We start from the raw sequence: 18,667 nt of genomic DNA on the forward strand, positions 1-18,667 counted from the left end.
CAAAACTTGTTTTAGCATCACAATACAGGTAATTCATTGTTTTATTAGAAAAAAAATATTGAAAAAACTTTTCCTTTACACTTTGGAAATGTGTACGTTATACAGGGAAACTTCGATATAACGTACCCTCGTTATAACGTACCCTCGATATAACGTCACTCGATATAACGTACATTTTACCTCGATATAACATACACATTACCAAAGTCAAAAAAAAAATTTTAATATTTTTTTCTGAAAGAACAATAAATTATCTGTATTTTTATGCTAAAGCTTGTGTTGTAATTTTAACCAATCCCGAAATACCACTGTTTTGTTATTCCGGTTTCTAAATGAATCAAACTTCAATCAACAGAACGAAGGGAAGCATCATGAGAAAAGCTTCGTCTTCTTATTGATTTTATTCATCAACCTTACTCAAACAGCAATACAATGAAGTATTATAAGCTACGTTTCAGAGATCTTTATTATGCTTCGATATAACGTACAATTCGATAGAACGTACAATTTTGAAAGTAAAATGTACGTTATATCGAAGTTTCCTTGTATTATTATTTTTTTCGACTTTTTGCATTTGTTTCAAATTAATTTTATTTTGATTAATCTTTCAATTCTTGGAAATTTTCTGATGTTTGCTTTTTCCAATTTTTTCTCATTCTCTTCAATTTAAAACAATATTTCTCAATTCCTCAATAACGCAATTTTTTGATTTTAGTTTTAAATTTTTGAATATTACAATCTATCTATTAAGAAAAACTATTATTTGGAAATGTTCGCAAGTTTGTCAATTTATTAATTAATTTAATTTTTCTCATTTCTACAATTTCCCTTAATTTGTTTTCCTAGTTTCAAATTTTTCTTGTTTTTTTTTTAAATTTTCATATTGTTTTTTAATTTTCTTATTTTTCAATATCCAAAGTTAATTTTATAATAACTTTATTTTCCTTAAATTTTGTTTTATTTTATTATTTAATTTTTTTTTTTCAATTTATTCAATATATCCAATCTTTTGGATGCGAAATTTAAACATTTCATTTCGAAAACTCGTTTACATTACAAATTTTCAAGTTAGATCTTTTAATTCTTGTAATTTTTTTGTTTTTAATTTACCATTTTAAAATGTTTTTAATTTATTCAAATTTGAAGATCATCTTTTTTTTAATTTTTCAATTTTTTGAAAATTCAATTTTAATCCAATTTAATCATGTTTTCTCAATGTTACCAAATTTAAATCTTTTTAGGATAATAAACAGAGTTATTTACCAAATAACTTTTTTTTTAATTTCAATTATCGTTCATCAAAACGAGCTCATCACATTTCAAGAGTTCTTTTTTTTTATAAATTCGTTTATTTTTACAGGCTCAGGTACAAGAGTTCTTGTTCTTGGTTTTATTTGAAATCATTGTTTCTATTGTTTACAATTTCGCGTTTCTTTTGAAAATAAATTTACAACCTTCAATCTGGAACCACGTCTAACCGGAATATATGAGGGGTAAAACGAAAACCTAAACACAGAACACGCAGGAAGAAAAAGAAAGATTTTGAATGCTTATAACTCGAATATTTTTAATAGATTGGAAAGATGTTTGCATCAATTGATAGGAAATATTTCTACGCATCTATCGCTATTAATACAATGTTATTCTTCATGAGATATGCAATAAAATAACTGTAAAATGACAAGCGCTATCTAATTGCTCTAACTGTCCCGCTTTGATTGGCCTGATTCACGGTTTCCCTAACACAGCCATCAAAACCAAGGTGCCTTACATTACATGTCGTTTGTTCGAATTCTTTACTTCACAGCAAATATGTTGAATTCAATTGAATTTGGTTTCATTCTATCAATAATTCAATCAATACAAGCAAATGATTACCAAGCCAACGGTAGTCCCACGTCAACCTTGCGGTTATATCATGAATATAACTGACTTATTTTTTTACATCGATCGTCAATTATTCTTGATTTCAGATCCTGATATACATTGGAACCTTGTTTATCCGCGAGCGGATGATCCGCGGTGCGAATTATTCGCGACAGCGAGTTCCATAGTAAATCTATAGGCTTTCCAGGAATTTGTCAGTGGTTGATAGGCTCATACACTTTTGTTTTGGCCATGGCCTTCACATTATTTGGTCACTGGTGTACACGACCTTATAGATGGATAGTTTAATGATTTGTCTATTGATAAAACATAGTTCTCATGCTGAAATATCTTATTTTCGTGTCTGAAACCCATTTTTAGGCCTTTATTGCGTTATCCGCGATTTTCGTTATTCGCGGTGAGCTTGCCAGACTATTTCGCGGATAATCGGGGTTCTACTGTATTAAGAAAAAAGTAAAATATGTCATTTTCCATTGTACAATTCTTTATCTCTAACTACTTTAATAAATTCATTTTCTTTATCTTCTGTATGCCTACATTTAATTTTATTTATTTTTATAACTCTTCAGTATTTTGAATTTTTCAATTTAATCACTATATTTGATTCGCTTCTTTTTTTTATATGTTCAACTATTTATATTTTTTTTCGAATTCGACAATCTGTTTAAATTTTCATTTTCTTCGTTTTTTTTCGATGTTATAACCTTTTGAATTTAATAAATTTCAAAATTGAATTAAATTGTCATATTTTATCCTTTATCTAACAATTTTTTCATGTTTTTCAGTTTTTCTTGGTTTAGCTTAATTTGAATTAATCCATTTACTTTTTTTCATTTCTAATTTTTTTTCTCAATTGTTTTTTCTTTGTTTCGGGTTTTGTTTGATTTCCCATTTGTTTGTGAATCATTTTTTGTTGATATTCTAAGTTAATATCAAAATAACTTTTTCATTTAAAATTATCATTCTTTTCATTTTTTTGTTATTCTTCACATTTCCAGTATTTTTGATTAAATTATTTTGTCAAAAAAAATTATATGAAATTATTATTATATTTCTATAAGTTTTCAATTTAACTTATTCAATATTTTGTTTAATTTCTGATTTTTTTTTTATTCTATTATGATTTATTTCAATAATTTTTTCTATTTACTAAATTTCAAAGTTCTCATATTAATATTCCATTCCATTATTTTTAATTACCGTTTTTTTCTCAAATTTTAAGATTATTTTATTCTTAGTTTATTCAAATCATTGCTTCATTCATTACTTCGTATTTTTAAAATCAACCTTCAATTAAGGTTTTTGATTGGTTTCACATCTTTTATCATTTTCTAGGAAAATATATTAATCTTGCAAATTTTTTGAAGTTTTAAATTCGCTTTAATTTTGATACATAAGTCATTTTTTTTCTAAATTTGAAATTTTTTTAAGTACTAGCTGACCCGGCAAACTTCGTCCCACCCGATATTTGTTTTGTGTTATCAATACCTTCGAGCATTCCCGTTTTCTTGCTATGCGAACGTTCATGGGTCCAATGGCAAAACTGTTCATTGATTGATCTTCTAATCGACTCTTTAAATTACCTTTTATTATAAAATTCTTAGTACTTCTACCAAACTCGTCATTATAATATCATATTATTTTCAGACGCAATTCTCGTTCAAGATTTTTCAACCACTTGCAAGTAACACGATACACTGATACAGAAAATATGATAGCATAAAGACAGTCCTAAATCGGATAATTCCCTTCGCGAGTTTTTCTCTTATCAACACATTCGGCGATCCATTTTTATTTGTATGGATAGCATGTATATAGGCGTGCGTTCTCTCACCTGAAAATCTATTTTCAGTTTCGAGCAAAGATCAATTTCAGTAGCGCAAACATCAAATGGACTAACAACGCTTGTCACTATGTAATTGTAGAACATATGGGAATTGAATTTTTCGGATTTTCCCATTTTCCTTCAAAATTTTCCGAAAATTTTCAATTGTCATGTTTGGTTGAAATATGTGCAATATTTTTATGGGACCCCCTCTCCATTCCAGAGGAGGGAGGGGTCATAGAAACATTTCGCGTACCCAAAAAATCTTCACATCCCTAATTTGGTGCCATTCTCGAGTCATGCAGAAGTTTATTTCTCCCTAAAACCTTCACATGCCAAATTTGGTTCAATTTGATTAATTAGTTGTCGAGTTATGCAACACTCCCCCCCCCTCCTTTAGTGAGGAGGAGTGTCAGACCAATAATTGCCCCCTAAATCCTCCACATGTCAAAAACTCCTACATGCAAATTTTCACGTCGATCGGTTCAGTAATTTCCGAGTCCATAAGAATCAGAAAGACAGAAAGACAGACAGACAGAAATTCATTTTTATCCTTTCTATCGAAGTAGTTTTGCATCACACGCACACATTGTTGTTGTTTTTATGCGTTGCCAAAGTTAGATTAAAGCAGTTGAGAAAAGTGTAATCATCTGTGGCTACAGCATGTTTCAGATGTGTGTCTAGAAAAAGACATGCATACTGAGTGCACCACGTGTACTAAATCTGGACATATGTCCCTTTTCAGGGTCACCAACACTGTCTATTAAGAAGTTATTTCAAAAATTTCGATGCACTATAATCTGTATCTGGTCTGGAGAAAATCGAGAACTGAACACAGGATGCAAAGGAATCGAAAATATACAAAGAATCGATAGAAGAAAATTTCACTAAATTGAAGTGTGAATGCAACTATGATTCAATTTTGAATAGTTTTGGCAGCACTGTAAAAAATTTGGAAATCTCATTTTTGTATGTTTACCTTTGCTGCCATTCCATGTCAAACCCAAGACGGGTCTATGGTACTAGGTGAGGCCGTTTCGTCACTAAGTTGGTTAGGGGAGCGGTATATGAAAACAGTACGGAAGAAAGCAGAAGGGGATTTTTTCCCTTCAAGCGTGAAAGAGACAGACTAATCACGAGCGAGCTTGGGCGTATTGTGTTTTGTTTACTGTGAGGTGCGTGAAAGATACAACGTCCTATCCCTCGCAGTTGACAGTATAACAGTGATGTTGAAATTATATACTGGCAACACTAGTTAGCCATACATTGGGCATCATTACCTCTCACAACAGACAACTGTCGAGCCGGTAAGTCATACTCAATATTTATTCCCTGTGTCGGGTGATTTCACTGTAGGTTTATACCGACTACATTGAGGAATCTGTACAGTAAATATATGAATGCTTCACATTTACAAAAAAAAACACAGTAGACTTTCAAGATGGCTGAAGAGTGGTTTTAGCAAGTTGGCCCACCTTAGCATATACTTCTACGCGCCTTGGTCAAACCGATATAGTGGTTCTCAGATTTTCGTCAGACGTAGTAATTATGTTCATTGGCCGTATTTTTTTTATATTGGGGTGCCCATTTCCATTTAGGATGGTCCGAAACAAATTTTTGTCCACTTTTACCCAAAAATGACTTTTTTTTTTAAATTCACAACTTTTGAACCACTGTACCGATTTAGATGATCGATATATCGAATTGAAGCCAATCAGCTAGTTTTTCAAGAACAAATGGGGTTTATCTTCGTAATTATTGATTGTGGTCGTTTGTTTATTGTTCTCATGGCTTTTTATATTTTTTCTTGAAAGCTGAGAATTTTTTACAGAACATATCAGAGATGTTTTCTTTTCGTTTTTGATTGTGAATTTTTCAAAGTTAACCGATGGTTTGAAAAAACAATCTTTGCCCCTTTTTTCCACTACAAAACTACTGGACCGATTCAGATATATCAATTTGAAGTTTGTGAGTTAATTTTCTTAGAACAAATATAAAAACCATGAAGAAAAATTTCACCATCTCCTAATATTTTTTCACAGTGCCAACCGCCCAACCGACCAAAACAAAACATAGGATAGAGGAGAAAACAACCCAGCGGTCTCTTATTATGCCTTCCGGTGGCAATAAAAAGTCGCCCAGCGGAGGAGGAGGAGCAAGCAAGGGAAGACAGCAACCGTTCGAGTCCAAGAAGTCCAAATCGGCGGCCGCCAAGGCAAACGGGAATGACAAAGTTGCCGCCACCGTTGAAGCCGTTCCCGCCGACGAGGACATCAACTCTGGGTTTGGCCAATATCTCCGATCGCCACAGGGTGAGTTTTTTTTTTTTTGGGTTCTATTTTTGTATTCTAAACAGGGGTTTTTCAGCTATCGAAATGATGAGACTGTTTGTAATTGCCAACACCTTGGTGGTGATTCTCACGATGGCGTGGCCCCAAATGAAGCAATCTTACCAGATTATCCTGTCACTTTTTGCCGCTGATGGAGATGAGGATGATTTTTAAATAAGGGACCGTGTTTTTTGAAGGATAAGCGTTTAATCGAAACATGTTACTGCTAGCGCTCCGCAGCATGTTCTTCCTGGCTGTCCTCGTCGGGTACAGCTCCGGGATTTGGCGATTAATCAACGATTACTTCCATAGAGAGTTCAAAAGTTTTCTGGAGGAGGAGGTGAAGAAAAACAAGTACCTGCTGGAGGATCCAACAGCGCCTGAAACTAATAGCGACCAGCTGCCGGTAGTGAATAATGTCCCAGCGGATAATGCCCTCAAGCAGTCATCCGCACCGGTCTCTTCCAATCGGTTGCTTGATGAAGTCATAGTCGGATTTGGGAGACTCTTCACCTCGCAATATGACAAGCAACGAGGGACCAGCACCAAACAAGGTAATGTTCCAATCAGAGAAAAACATGCGAAACAGTCACCCCACCACATTTCATCAACAGGACAAGACAAGACACTGATAAGCAGCATCCCGCCTCCGGTTATAGGCGCTGCGAGTGGATCCTCCTCAACCGCCCACGACGATTACTCGGATCGCAACGGACAGAGGGAAGCGATAGTAATTGAATGTGACGAGTTATCGGGGAGGGGTCCTTCTCCACCTTCGAACGACGATGACTGGGTGGCGGAGGAAGAGGAGGAGGAAGTGAGAATGGGCTACTGGAAAAATCGCAACCGGGAAGTGGAACAAGGTGAAAATATGGGATACTGTGTGGGGGACCAAAGCGAGGAAGAACTGTTGATAGACAGCTGTGGATATAAATTTACTCCATAGAGTGTTAAGCGAAAAGCATGTTTTGTGAGAAAAGTAAAATGGGATAAAGTTTTTTATGGACTACAAGTGAGTGAATTGTTGGCTGGAAAGGCGAGAAAGGACAAAAATGTTAAACGGTTTTACTATGAACGGGCGAAGAGACTTTCCAAATCGGAAGCAAAGTTTTTTTTTAGAAATGAAGTTTATCGATGACATCTGAATCAGCATGTGTAGAGTTTCCCAAAGACCACATAATTTGAATAACAATATTAATGTTAAAAGTCATACAGATAAATATTACTCTTAGATGTTTTTGAAGAACTATTACATCTTTCCCTTGATCAGCATCCGAAGGCATCTCTCATGAGCAATCACAAAATAGATCAAGCGAACGACAGGTAATTAAAGCCCTCAAACTGTGACCCACATATGTTATGTTGGGAGCTCTCCCGATTTCTACTCGAGCTGAAAGTGAAAGCACGGCTGCTGTTTCATTTCTCGGTGTAAATTCCTCCGAAGCTGCCCATTCCACCGATCCCAATCCGAGCAATGTTGCAATGTTCGAGCGCGTAATTAATTTATTCCTTCCAACGGAATGGAGTTCTCATGTTTCACTTTGTATCTTTTTTTTTCTTCGTTCTTTTAAGCTTTTGCAATCACCATCGATTCGCGGCACCAGGAAACGCACTCTACTGCGAGTGAGTTAATCGGTTTTGTATTTTAGAATTTTAAATTGACACTCGAGAACGCATCACGGTAATGAAACGGCAAACAGTAATGGATGGGGCACACCTACCTTGAACGAGTTTCAGGTGTTGAGCAACCATTTTCGAGGTTCATGAATTATTTGGTTCCGAAATTAAGCCGGCGATGTTTGATTTTCCGTCTCTCGTTGAAAGCGAAAGTGAATTGTGAATTGTAATTCATTCCGATGTATTTTGAGGCTCGGAAATCGAGACATTAATTTTTGATGTTCCAATTTTAGTGTTGAATTTTTGGCAATTTTATATTAATATGCTTCAACTAAAATCAATTCAATACAGTTTTATTATTATATTCGCTTCCACTCATTTTGGAATTGAAAGCACTCTCCCAGAACAAATTTTTTGGAATTTGATTTTTAGGAATATGCCTGAATATTCATGAGAAAAAAAGAAAAAAAATCAAATTGTTTATCAAGATGATATTCCCCAAGTATACTCACTCAAACAGATCAGGAAAATTAACAAAATTCCAAGAAAATCTTAAAAATCTTAGAAATTCAACAAATTCAGAATAAATATAACAATAAAACAGGAAATTATATAACTCTATAAATTGTAAATTAATTCAAACACTGATATTTTTTTCAGAGTTCAAAAACTCAAAAAATGCAGAAAATGCGAAAATGCAGAATTTTAGAAATTTCAGAAAATTCTTTAAAAATTCCAAAATGAAGAAATTTTGAAAATTAAAAACCAAAAAAAATCTGAAGATTTAGAAAGTTCAGCATTGTATTTAATCTACCAACAAGTTCAAAAAATTTCAAAACAGAAATTGAAAATTGAGAATTTTAAAAATTTCCTAGAAAATAAAAAAATCGATTTCTTGAAATTTAGAAAATCCAAAACAAATTGAATTTAAAAATTTTCAAACTTTATCAAACGAATTCTCAAAACTTTAAAAATTCAAATAAAAAAAATCAAAAAAAAAGTTTAAAAAATCCCAAAAATCGACAAAATGGTAATAATTTTAAAATTCTGCAAAAATTCCAAATTAAGAAAACTTTGAAAATTTAAAATCCATACAAAATAGTGCATAAACAAGAAGTTAAAAAAATTCAAAAAAAAATTAAAAATTAGAATTTTGCGATTTTTTCAGAAAAATTGAAATATTTAAGATTTATTGAAAATTTCGAAAATTCAAGACAAATTCAATTCCAGAATTCCCTAAATTTTTAAATGAATCCCGAGAATTGTAATACATATTAAAAAAATAAAAAAAATAGATAAACCCAAAAAGAAAAAAAAATTGAAAAAATAAATTTCCTAATTTTGAAAATTTGAAAAACTTTGAACAAAAAATAAAACGATAAAAAAATCATATTTATCAAATTTGAAAAATTCCGAAAATGAAAAAAAAAAACAAATTTTGAAAATAAAAAATTTAAAAAGTAGATTCGCAAATTTTAGGAATTTAGAAAATTCTGAAAATTAAAAGAAAACATAAAATTTAAAAAATCGGTAAGAATCAAAAAATTGTTTTTTGAGTTTCACTTCTCTTGAATATGGAATTTAAAAAAATGAAACACAGAAAATTTCAGTGAAGTAGAAAATTCAAGGGATTCAGAAAATTTGGAAAGTTTGAAGAGTTTTAAAAAAATCAGAAGTTAATTTAAAATCATGAACATTTAAAAAAGTCACACTTTAAAAAAAACTAGGAAATTAAAAAAAAAGAAATATTGCGAGATTCAACAATTTCTGAAAATTTCAGAAACTCATAAAACTCTGAAAAATAGAGGCCGTGAGATTTTTTTTTGTTTGAAAAATCAGAAACTAGGAGAAGGAAATTTGGCACATTAAAAAAACAGGAATAAAGGAAGATTCTATAAATCTAGTATAGACTAAAATTTCAGACTTTTCTAAATTTCAAAAATTAAATCTGAAAATCAAAGCTCGAATACAAAAAAAGAAAGAAAAAATTGAAAATTAAAAAAATAAAAATAATTGAGAAAATGAAAAAAAAACAGTCAGCTCTCCCTAACTCAATGTTCTGTATCTCGATATTTTCCCTAACTCGATGGATTTGATGGCACCTTTAGTTGATTTTACAAGCATACTTCTCTCCATAACTCGATACCTCCCTAACTCGATGGTCCCTCGGATATCGAGTTAGGGAGAAATTAAAAAATTCTGAAAATTTCAAACATTCAAAAAATTAAAAAAAAATCTAGAAAATTCGGGACAATCAGAAAGCGCAAACAATTCAAAAATTTTCTAAATATTTCACAAAATTCCAAAATTAAAAAAAAAATTAAAACCTGAAAAGTTTAAACATTTAAATTTTGTTTTTTAATTTAGAAATTAAAAAACCAAATTCAGAAGTATTAAATAAAGAAGGAAAATTGAAGAAACAATGAAGAAATTCACTAAATTTAGAAAGTTTATTAGTTTATTAGTTTATTATTATATTTATTAGTTTATTAGGAAATATTCAAAATCCTATTAATTAAAAAAAAACTATAAAATATTAGGATAATGAAAAACAAAACAAGATTTAATAAAATATATAAATTTCAGTATAAAATTAAGAAAAAAGTTTGAATTTCAAAAATTAAAAAAAACAAAACATAAAATTTTTTTGAAAAATCCAAGTTTAAAATTTTCTTTCCAAATTTCAAAAAATGGGAAGAATCATTGAATTTAGAAAATTTGGATAATTTTAGAAAGATTGGATGTTCAGAATATTTGGAAAAAAAGGAAAAAAAAATAAATTTGAAGATATAAAAAAAACAGAAAATTGAAAACGCTAAAATAATTTTTTCAAACTTTAATTTTATAAAATTCTCAAAACTCAAAACATTAAAAAAAATATAAACATGGTACACTAAGAAAATTCAAAGAATTCGCAATAGAGGAAAACGAGAGAATTAAAAAAAAATTATTTAGAGAATTCAGACAATTTGAAATTTTCGAAAAATACCAAAACAATAAAAAAAAACTCAAAGAATTAGGAAATTTTGATAATTTCCGAAGTAAGTAAATTAATGTTTTCAATTAAAAAAAAAAGATATTTTTTTATTTGAAAAAACATGAAATTAGAAAAAAAAACAAGAAAAATAAAAATCAGGAAACAATAAGAAATTTCAGGGTTCCATTATTTGAAAAATATAAAACAAAATGGAATTCAAAGAATTAAATTCAAGGGGTTTAAATAATGTAGGGAGAATCAAACAAATTATTAAAAATCCCCAATTTCCAGAATTTTCAAAAATTTTATGAAATTCGAAATTTTTCAAACTCTCTAAATTTTATGAATTTGTCTAATTTTTCAAATTTCCTACATTATCAGAAAAAAATTTTTTTTTAATATATTGAAATATTGAAAAACCGAAATTTTAGAAAGTTTAAAATAATACATTTGAAAAATTGTTTAAATAAAAAAAAATATTTAAGAAAATTTTAGAAACTCTAAAAAGTTTCGAAATTTAGAAATTGATAAAATTTACATTTTCTTTTTCTAAACTAATCTGAATATTAGAAAAAAACAGGAAAATTCGAGAAAAATTTGGAAATGAAGAATGTTTGCAAAAATTTTGGAAAATTGCCAGATTTCTAGAATTCATGAAATTTTGATTAAAAATTCAGAAAAAAAAGAAAGTTTAATAAATTAAAAACTCAAGAATACTTCAATAGTTTTGAAAATTTCAAAAAATTATTAAAATAAAAAAAATAAAAAAAAATATTTAAAAATAAAGAAAACAATTGATAGATTCAAAATTAGAAAAAAAAATTAGAAAATTCAGGAAAATTAAGAAAATTTAAGAAAATAAGAGAAGTCAGAAATGTAAAGAAAAAAACAATCAATTTTATAGATTTTCAAAAAAAAATTATAAAAATCATCATCATTTTAAAGAAAGAAGTTTCAAAAAAAGCAATGATTAAAAAAAAAGTTTACTGAGAATAATTTGAAAATTCAAGAAAACAAAAAATCAAAAATTCAGGGATTGCAATAATTGAAAAATAAAAAAATTAAAAGTTATTCATTTAAAAATCAAAAATAAAAAAAAAATCACAGATTCATAAATTAAAAAAAAAACCAAAATTTAACGATACAAACTGAAAAATCGAAAGTATTAAAAAATTAGAAAACTTAAACATATAAAAAACTTAAATATAGAAAATTCATAAATTTGATAAAGTTATAAAAAAACAAATGGCAGTAATATTTCAAACTCGGAAATTCAAAATCATAGAATTTAAAAAAATTTGGATAATTTTAGAAAGATTGGAGTTCAGAAAATAAAGAAAAAAACGCAAAAAAAATTAATTTGAAGAAATAAAAAAAGAGAAAATACGCTAAAATATTTTTTTTCAAACTTCAAATTTATCAAATTCTCAAAACTCAAAACATTTTAAACATTTTAAATACATTTTAAATGTTCTCAAATATAAACATGGTACACTAAGAAAATTCAAAGAATTCAAAATAGAAGAAAACAGGGGAAATTAAAAAAATATAGGAAATTCGGACAATTTGGAATGTTCGAAAAATGCCAAAACAATAAAAAAAATTTAGAAAATTAGGAAATTTTGATAATTTAAGAAGTAAATTAATGTTTTTAAATCAACAAAATTTTTATTTTTTTTTTAAAAAACATGAAATTAGAAAAAATAAGAAAAATAGAAATCACGAAATCAGGAAACAATAAGAAATTTCAGGGTTCCAATATTTGAAAAATTAAAAACAAAATGGAATTCAAAGAATTAAATATTAGAAAAAAAGGAAAATTCGAGAAATTTTAAAAATGAAGAATGTTTGCAAAAACTTCGAAAAATTGCCAGATTTCTAGAATTCACGAAATTTGGATTAAAAATTCATAAAAAATAGAAAGTTAAGTAAATTAACTTCAATAGTTTTGAAAATTTGAAAAAAATCTAAAAATTATGAAATTTAAAAATAAAAAAACAAATCATTTAACTCAAAAAATAAGAAAATTCAGATAATTTGAGAAAATTTATGAAAATGAAAAAAGGCAGAAATGTAAAAAAAAACAATCAAAATTATCGATTTTCAAAAAAATTAATAAAAATCACAAAATCGTTTTGAAAAAAGGAGTTTAGAAAAAAGCAATAAATTAAAAAAAATAGCTGATAATAATTTGAAAATTCAAGAAAACAAAAATTAAAAAATACGGGGATTTCAATATTTGAAAAATAAAAAAAATAAAAGTTATTCATTTAAAAATAAAAAATTTAAAAAAATCACAGATTTATAAATTTAAAATGAATCAAATATTTAACGATTCAAACTAAAAAATCTAAAGTTTTAATACTAATTGGAAAACTTAAACATATAAAAAACTTAGGAAAATTCATTGATTGAATAAAATTCTAAAGATAACAAACGGCAGTAATTTTGTAAACTCGGAAATTCAAAATAGAGAAATTCTTATTTCATTTTTTTTAATTAGTAAATTTCCAAAAGTAAAAAAAAATTTGATTTTTTTTAATTAAGAGAATTTTTAAAAATTATAAAATTAGGAAAATTGAGAAGAATTTCATGTTTTTCATTTGTAGAATTTTAAATCTTTTAAACATTTAACATTTAATTTAACAAATTCAAAAAACTTAGGAAGTTCACAAAGTTTCAGAAAAAATCAGAAAACCCAAAAACTTCTAAAAAATTTAGATGAAACATTCAGAAAAATTTGAAGTAAAAAAAAATGAAATCGTCCAAATTTAGAAATGTTTCGAAGTTTTGGGAATTCAAATTCAGTAGATTAAAGAAAAAACAAGAATTTGTAAAAATGGTATTTTTTTATTTTAAGTTAAGTAAACTATAAAAATTTATAATAGGAAAAAAAATGAAAAAAAATCCAGAAAATTTAAAAAGTTTACAAAATTAAGAAAAAATCGGAAAACTAAAAAAATTATAAAATTTAAAAAATATTAAAATAAAATGTAATTTTAAAAAATTAAATATAATCTGATAGTTTTAGAAATTTATAAAATTCAAAAACAAAATCGAAAATTAGAGAAATTTTAAAAAAAGGTCGAACATTCACGATAATGAAGAAATGGATTCAAATATTCAAAAATAAATAAAATAAAAAGAAAAAGAATTTAAAAAAAAAAACAATACATTCAGAAAAGTTTTAAAAAAGGTGAAAAAATATAGGAAATTCGGACAATTTGGAATGTTCGAAAAATGCCAAAACAATAAAAAAAATTTAGAAAATTAGGAAATTTTGATAATTTAAGAAGTAAATTAATGTTTTTAAATCAACAAAATTTTTATTTTTTTTTTTTAAAACATGAAATTAGAAAAAATAAGAAAAATAGAAATCACAAATCAGGAAACAATAAGAAATTTCAGGGTTCCAATATTTGAAAAATTAAAAACAAAATGGAATTCAAAGAATTAAATATTAGAAAAAAAGGAAAATTCGAGAAATTTTAAAAATGAAGAATGTTTGCAAAAACTTCGAAAAATTGCCAGATTTCTAGAATTCACGAAATTTGGATTAAAAATTCATAAAAAATAGAAAGTTAAGTAAATTAACTTCAATAGTTTTGAAAATTTGAAAAAAATCTAAAAATTATGAAATTTAAAAATAAAAAAACAAATCATTTAACTCAAAAAATAAGAAAATTCAGATAATTTGAGAAAATTTATGAAAATGAAAAAAGGCAGAAATGTAAAAAAAAAACAATCAAAATTATCGATTTTCAAAAAAATTAATAAAAATCACAAAATCGTTTTGAAAAAAGGAGTTTAGAAAAAAGCAATAAATTAAAAAAAAATAGCTGATAATAATTTGAAAATTCAAGAAAACAAAAATTAAAAAATACGGGGATTTCAATATTTGAAAAATAAAAAAATAAAAGTTATTCATTTAAAAATAAAAAATTAAAAAAAATCACAGATTTATAAATTTAAAATGAATCAAATATTTAACGATTCAAACTAAAAAATCGAAAGTTTTAATACTAATTGGAAAACTTAAACATATAAAAAACTTAGCAAAATTCATTGATTGAATAAAATTCTAAAGATAACAAACGGCAGTAATTTTGTAATCTCGGAAATTCAAAATAGAGAAATTCTTATTTCATTTTTTTTAATTAGTAAATTTTCAAAAGTAAAAAAAAAATCGATTTTTTTTAATTAAGAGAATTTTTAAAAATTATAAAATTAGGAAAATTTAGAAGAATTTCATGTTTTTCATTTGTAGAATTTTAAATGTTTTAAACATTTAACATTTAATTTAACAAATTCAAAAAACTTAGGAAGTTCACAAAGTTTCAGAAAAAATCAGAAAACCCAAAAACTTCTAAAAAATTTAGATGAAACATTCAGAAAAATTTGAAGTAAAAAAAAATGAAATCGTCCAAATTTAGAAATGTTTCGAAGTTTTGGGAATTCAAATTCAGTAGATTAAAGAAAAAAAGAATTTGTAAAAATGTTATTTTTTTATTTTAAGTTAAGTAAACTATAAAAATTTATAATAGGAAAAAAATGAAAAAAAATCCAGAAAATTTAAAAAGTTTACAAAATTAAGAAAAAATCGGAAAACTAAAAAAAATATAAAATTTAAAAAATATTCAAATAAAATGTAATTTTAAAAAATAAAATATAATCTGATAGTTTTAGAAATTTATAAAATTCAAAAACAAAATCGAAAATTAGAGAAATTTTAAAAAAAAGGTCGAACATTCACGATAATGAAGAAATGGATTCAAATATTCAAAAATAAATAAAATAAAAAGAAAAAGAATTTAAAAAAAAAACAATACATTCAGAAAAGTTTTAAAAAAGGTGAAAGTTAAAAAAAAATTAAAATTAAAATTTTCAGAAACTTTATTGATTGAAGAAACAAACAATTGAAAACAACACTTCTCAAAAAACCCAGCCAAAAAGAAGCAAACATCGAAAAACCCAGCAAAGATGCAAATCGATAGACACAATGCCAACATAATTTGTCAATGTTGGGAAAGCTTTGGTTCTTCGATTTTTTTTTTCTATCGATGTTTGAACACCCAGAAGGCAATAATGTTATCCATACAAAAAAGTTCACAAAGAAAAACTAGCCTACAACTAAGCACCACTAATATCAATTAATTACTCCACGCGTTCCCAAATTAACAACCAGCGACGATGATCGGAGTTCGCGGTGCAATCGAAGCGAAAAGGTCGCGCATTTACTGCCAACAAGCGCAGCAATTTCTCGCTCCAACTCATCGCAGTTAATCAGGATAATTTATCTCTTCATCTCCGCGTCTTCGACGCGGCATTGTTTCTCGCATCTCGAAACGGTGCGATGCCGATGCTTAAAACGGAATTAAATTAGACACAGATTATCGCACACACGCTTGCTCTCGCTCTCTCAAAATGTGAGGGTGGGAGTGTTAGTATGTCAAATGAGCGAAGATTGTACATGACACTTTGAAGAGTGATAATAATCAAATATTTAAAGATTTTGACCCTTTTTCACATACCTGTTGCCGGTTGTATTTTGGTTGTTCTCCAAGTCTATTCCATTATGAACTGAAAAAAAAAGAAAAATACGAATGACAGACTGTGAAAAAAGAAGTTTCAATGGTTTAATGTAGTTGAAGGTGATTTGGAATCTTGAACTTGGCGACAAATTCAATGCGGCCGAATAATTGAGCGGAAATTCAAAACACTTTTGCCTTCGAAAAACATGTCACAATATCCGAACAAGAAAAAACAAGCTCAATTATCCAATTTAGACAGCCTCTGGAAAGAAAAACATTCCTCCTCCCATAACACCCATCAAAAACACTCAGAAAAAAAACCATAACAGACAACAACAACAAAAGTACCCGGTATAAATCAGTTCCGGTGAGCGCGTGCTTTCGGTACTCGCGAGTAAATCACGCGAAGGCCAGATCAGCACTTCAAGATGATGCCGTCTCCCCGCCCAGCAGGGGGGCAACGATTAGCAATTTTAACAATCCGATTTGACGGAACTGCGTCCCGCAGTCGCCACTACTGCCCCACCTTTGGCCACAAACAATGAGTGCGGGCCACGACGATTCAAGGTAGCACCACTTCTTCTGATGGTGGCGGGGTTTACGCTCCGATGGATGATTTCCGTCTTCGGCGAAGTCTCGCTCTACCGGTGAAGGGTAGCCAATCGGTGATTGTTTGTTCGTAGCTCTGAAGGGTTAACGCTGGATTATCCGCTCAACGCGGAGGAGATGCGGTTAGTTTGCTTTTATTCGCCCGCACTTTGCAACGGAATCCGAACTTTATGACATCCCAATCGATGATGGAACGGTACACGAAAGTTCTTTTGCAAACACATCGAATTAAACCCAATTTGCCTAAACAGAAGCTCAAGTGAACCGGCCTCAAACCCGAACTGAAGACTTTCTTCAGAGTAGCTCTTATCGACAATGTATTCACATCATCATCACCATCATCAAAAGAGTCGATTTAGCGGTAATTGAAACCAAAGTAGCCCCCCTTTATCCATCCTCCCATGGTTCATCAACTGCGAGATAGCTAAGATAACCTTGCTTTCCGTTTAGCAACGATTAAACTTTCCGACACAGATAATCAAGGCCCCTTACCCCGCCTCACTCCTCAGTGACTTTTCGAGAAGAGGAAGTTTTCGATCGATAGTGGTCAAACGGAGGGGCGAGGAGGGGGACCGTAACAAGTGATGTTCGAGAAATGACACATGTAGGTCAGTGGTGGAGGTATCGGAGGAATCGGAATGCCCCGAGCGAGTAGCAGGGGTGATGATATTGATACCTAATTGATCGACCCCTGGGTCTCCAATTAAAAGTTGCTCTCTGTGCGAGGGGAAGAATCACTTAATCACGAGGCTGAATTTTTCTGAGTGGTTAGATGGAAGGGATGTTACGACACAATGACTGGTAAAAAGACGCACGGAACAAAAAAGTCCATAAATTGATGTTTGATCATTGAATGAATTACAAATTATGCGAAAGTTCGATTAATTAAAATCTGAACACAAATATTTTATTGTAGCGCTCCTAGCGGTCGGTTTTGGAATGTTTTGGCAACACATTGTATAGAAATTACCCTCTTTCAATGGGGAATAACTATATTTTTATGAAAAAGTTGTTGTTCTTTTCGTTTTCCCCATATACCCCATATACTCAAGAAACCATAAGCTTCATGATACTTCATTTTTGTCCTATTAAACTTATAGCTGCATGATTTTTTTTATTAAATTTTTGAGTTTTCGAATTCATGAGCTTTTGACTTTTGACTTTTTTTTATTTTCATGCTACCAAAACTTTGAGCTGCAAAATTTTCGAGCTTTTGAATTTGAAAGCTTTTGACATCCTTGAGCATTTGAATATTTTAGCGAGTTTTAATCTTTTGAATTATATAGCAACCATTTTTTTAAATGAAATTTTGAGTTGAGCTATTTTGAAGCTATTAAATTTTCGAGTTTCGAAGTTTTGGAGCTTTGAAATGTTAAGCTTTTGAGTTCCCAAAATTTTAATTTTTCGTAATTTTTGGGCGTTTTGAAATTTGAGCTCTTAAATTTCTAAGCTTGTTTCAAATTTTTTAAATTTTTGAGATTTTCATTCTCAGAGCCCTAAAATCATCGTGCATTTAAATTGTAGAGTTTTTCGAACTTTCGATTTTTGATTCTTTCGAATTTTTCAGCGCTTTAGAAATTGTTAGTTTTTTTGAAATTTTGAAATTGTAGAACTGTTGAGTTTATAAATTTTTGAGCTGTCTGGTTTTTGAGATTTATTTTCGATTCTCGAGCTTTTTTATTTTCGAGGTTTGAAATTTATAAATTTTTAAAGCTTTTGAATTGTTGAGCCTTCAAATTTCAAAAATCTTGAAAGTCTGAGTCTAAGAATTTTGAAGCCTGTAGAGTTTGAAGCTTTTGAGTTTCTGAATTTTTGACCTTTTGAATTTGTGAGCTGTGAGAATTTTGAGATTGCGAAATTTTAAGCTTTGTAATTTTTTAACTTCTCACTT

The 18,667-nt window shown here is 28.8% G+C and overlaps 3 protein-coding genes across 4 annotated transcripts in view; 2 read left to right on the forward strand and 1 right to left on the reverse strand.

The window, feature by feature from the left end:
- LOC129762709 (uncharacterized) overlaps positions 1-6,216 on the forward strand; it is a 30,333-nt gene extending 24,117 nt beyond the window's left edge. For both annotated transcript variants that reach the window (XM_055761217.1, XM_055761218.1), the window contains exons 2-3: positions 5,755-6,024; positions 6,080-6,216. In XM_055761217.1, the coding sequence (XP_055617192.1) occupies positions 5,755-6,024; positions 6,080-6,216 (407 nt within the window). The remainder of the gene's footprint in view (positions 1-5,754; positions 6,025-6,079) is intronic.
- The window catches only part of LOC129762698 (uncharacterized), a 363,476-nt gene that overhangs the window by 300,706 nt on the left and 44,103 nt on the right, over positions 1-18,667 (reverse strand). The window contains exon 2 of the mRNA XM_055761201.1: positions 16,168-16,216. The gene's annotated coding sequence lies outside the window, so the exon portion shown is untranslated. The remainder of the gene's footprint in view (positions 1-16,167; positions 16,217-18,667) is intronic.
- LOC129762706 (uncharacterized) lies at positions 6,260-7,288 on the forward strand. The gene is made up of 2 exons (XM_055761213.1): positions 6,260-6,596; positions 6,657-7,288. Exons 1-2 carry the CDS (start codon positions 6,260-6,262, stop codon positions 6,986-6,988), a joined length of 669 nt encoding a protein of 222 aa, XP_055617188.1. The 3' UTR covers positions 6,989-7,288.

This window comes from Toxorhynchites rutilus, chromosome 1 (genome assembly GCF_029784135.1).
Source record: "Toxorhynchites rutilus septentrionalis strain SRP chromosome 1, ASM2978413v1, whole genome shotgun sequence".
Lineage (NCBI taxonomy): Eukaryota > Metazoa > Arthropoda > Insecta > Diptera > Culicidae > Toxorhynchites > Toxorhynchites rutilus.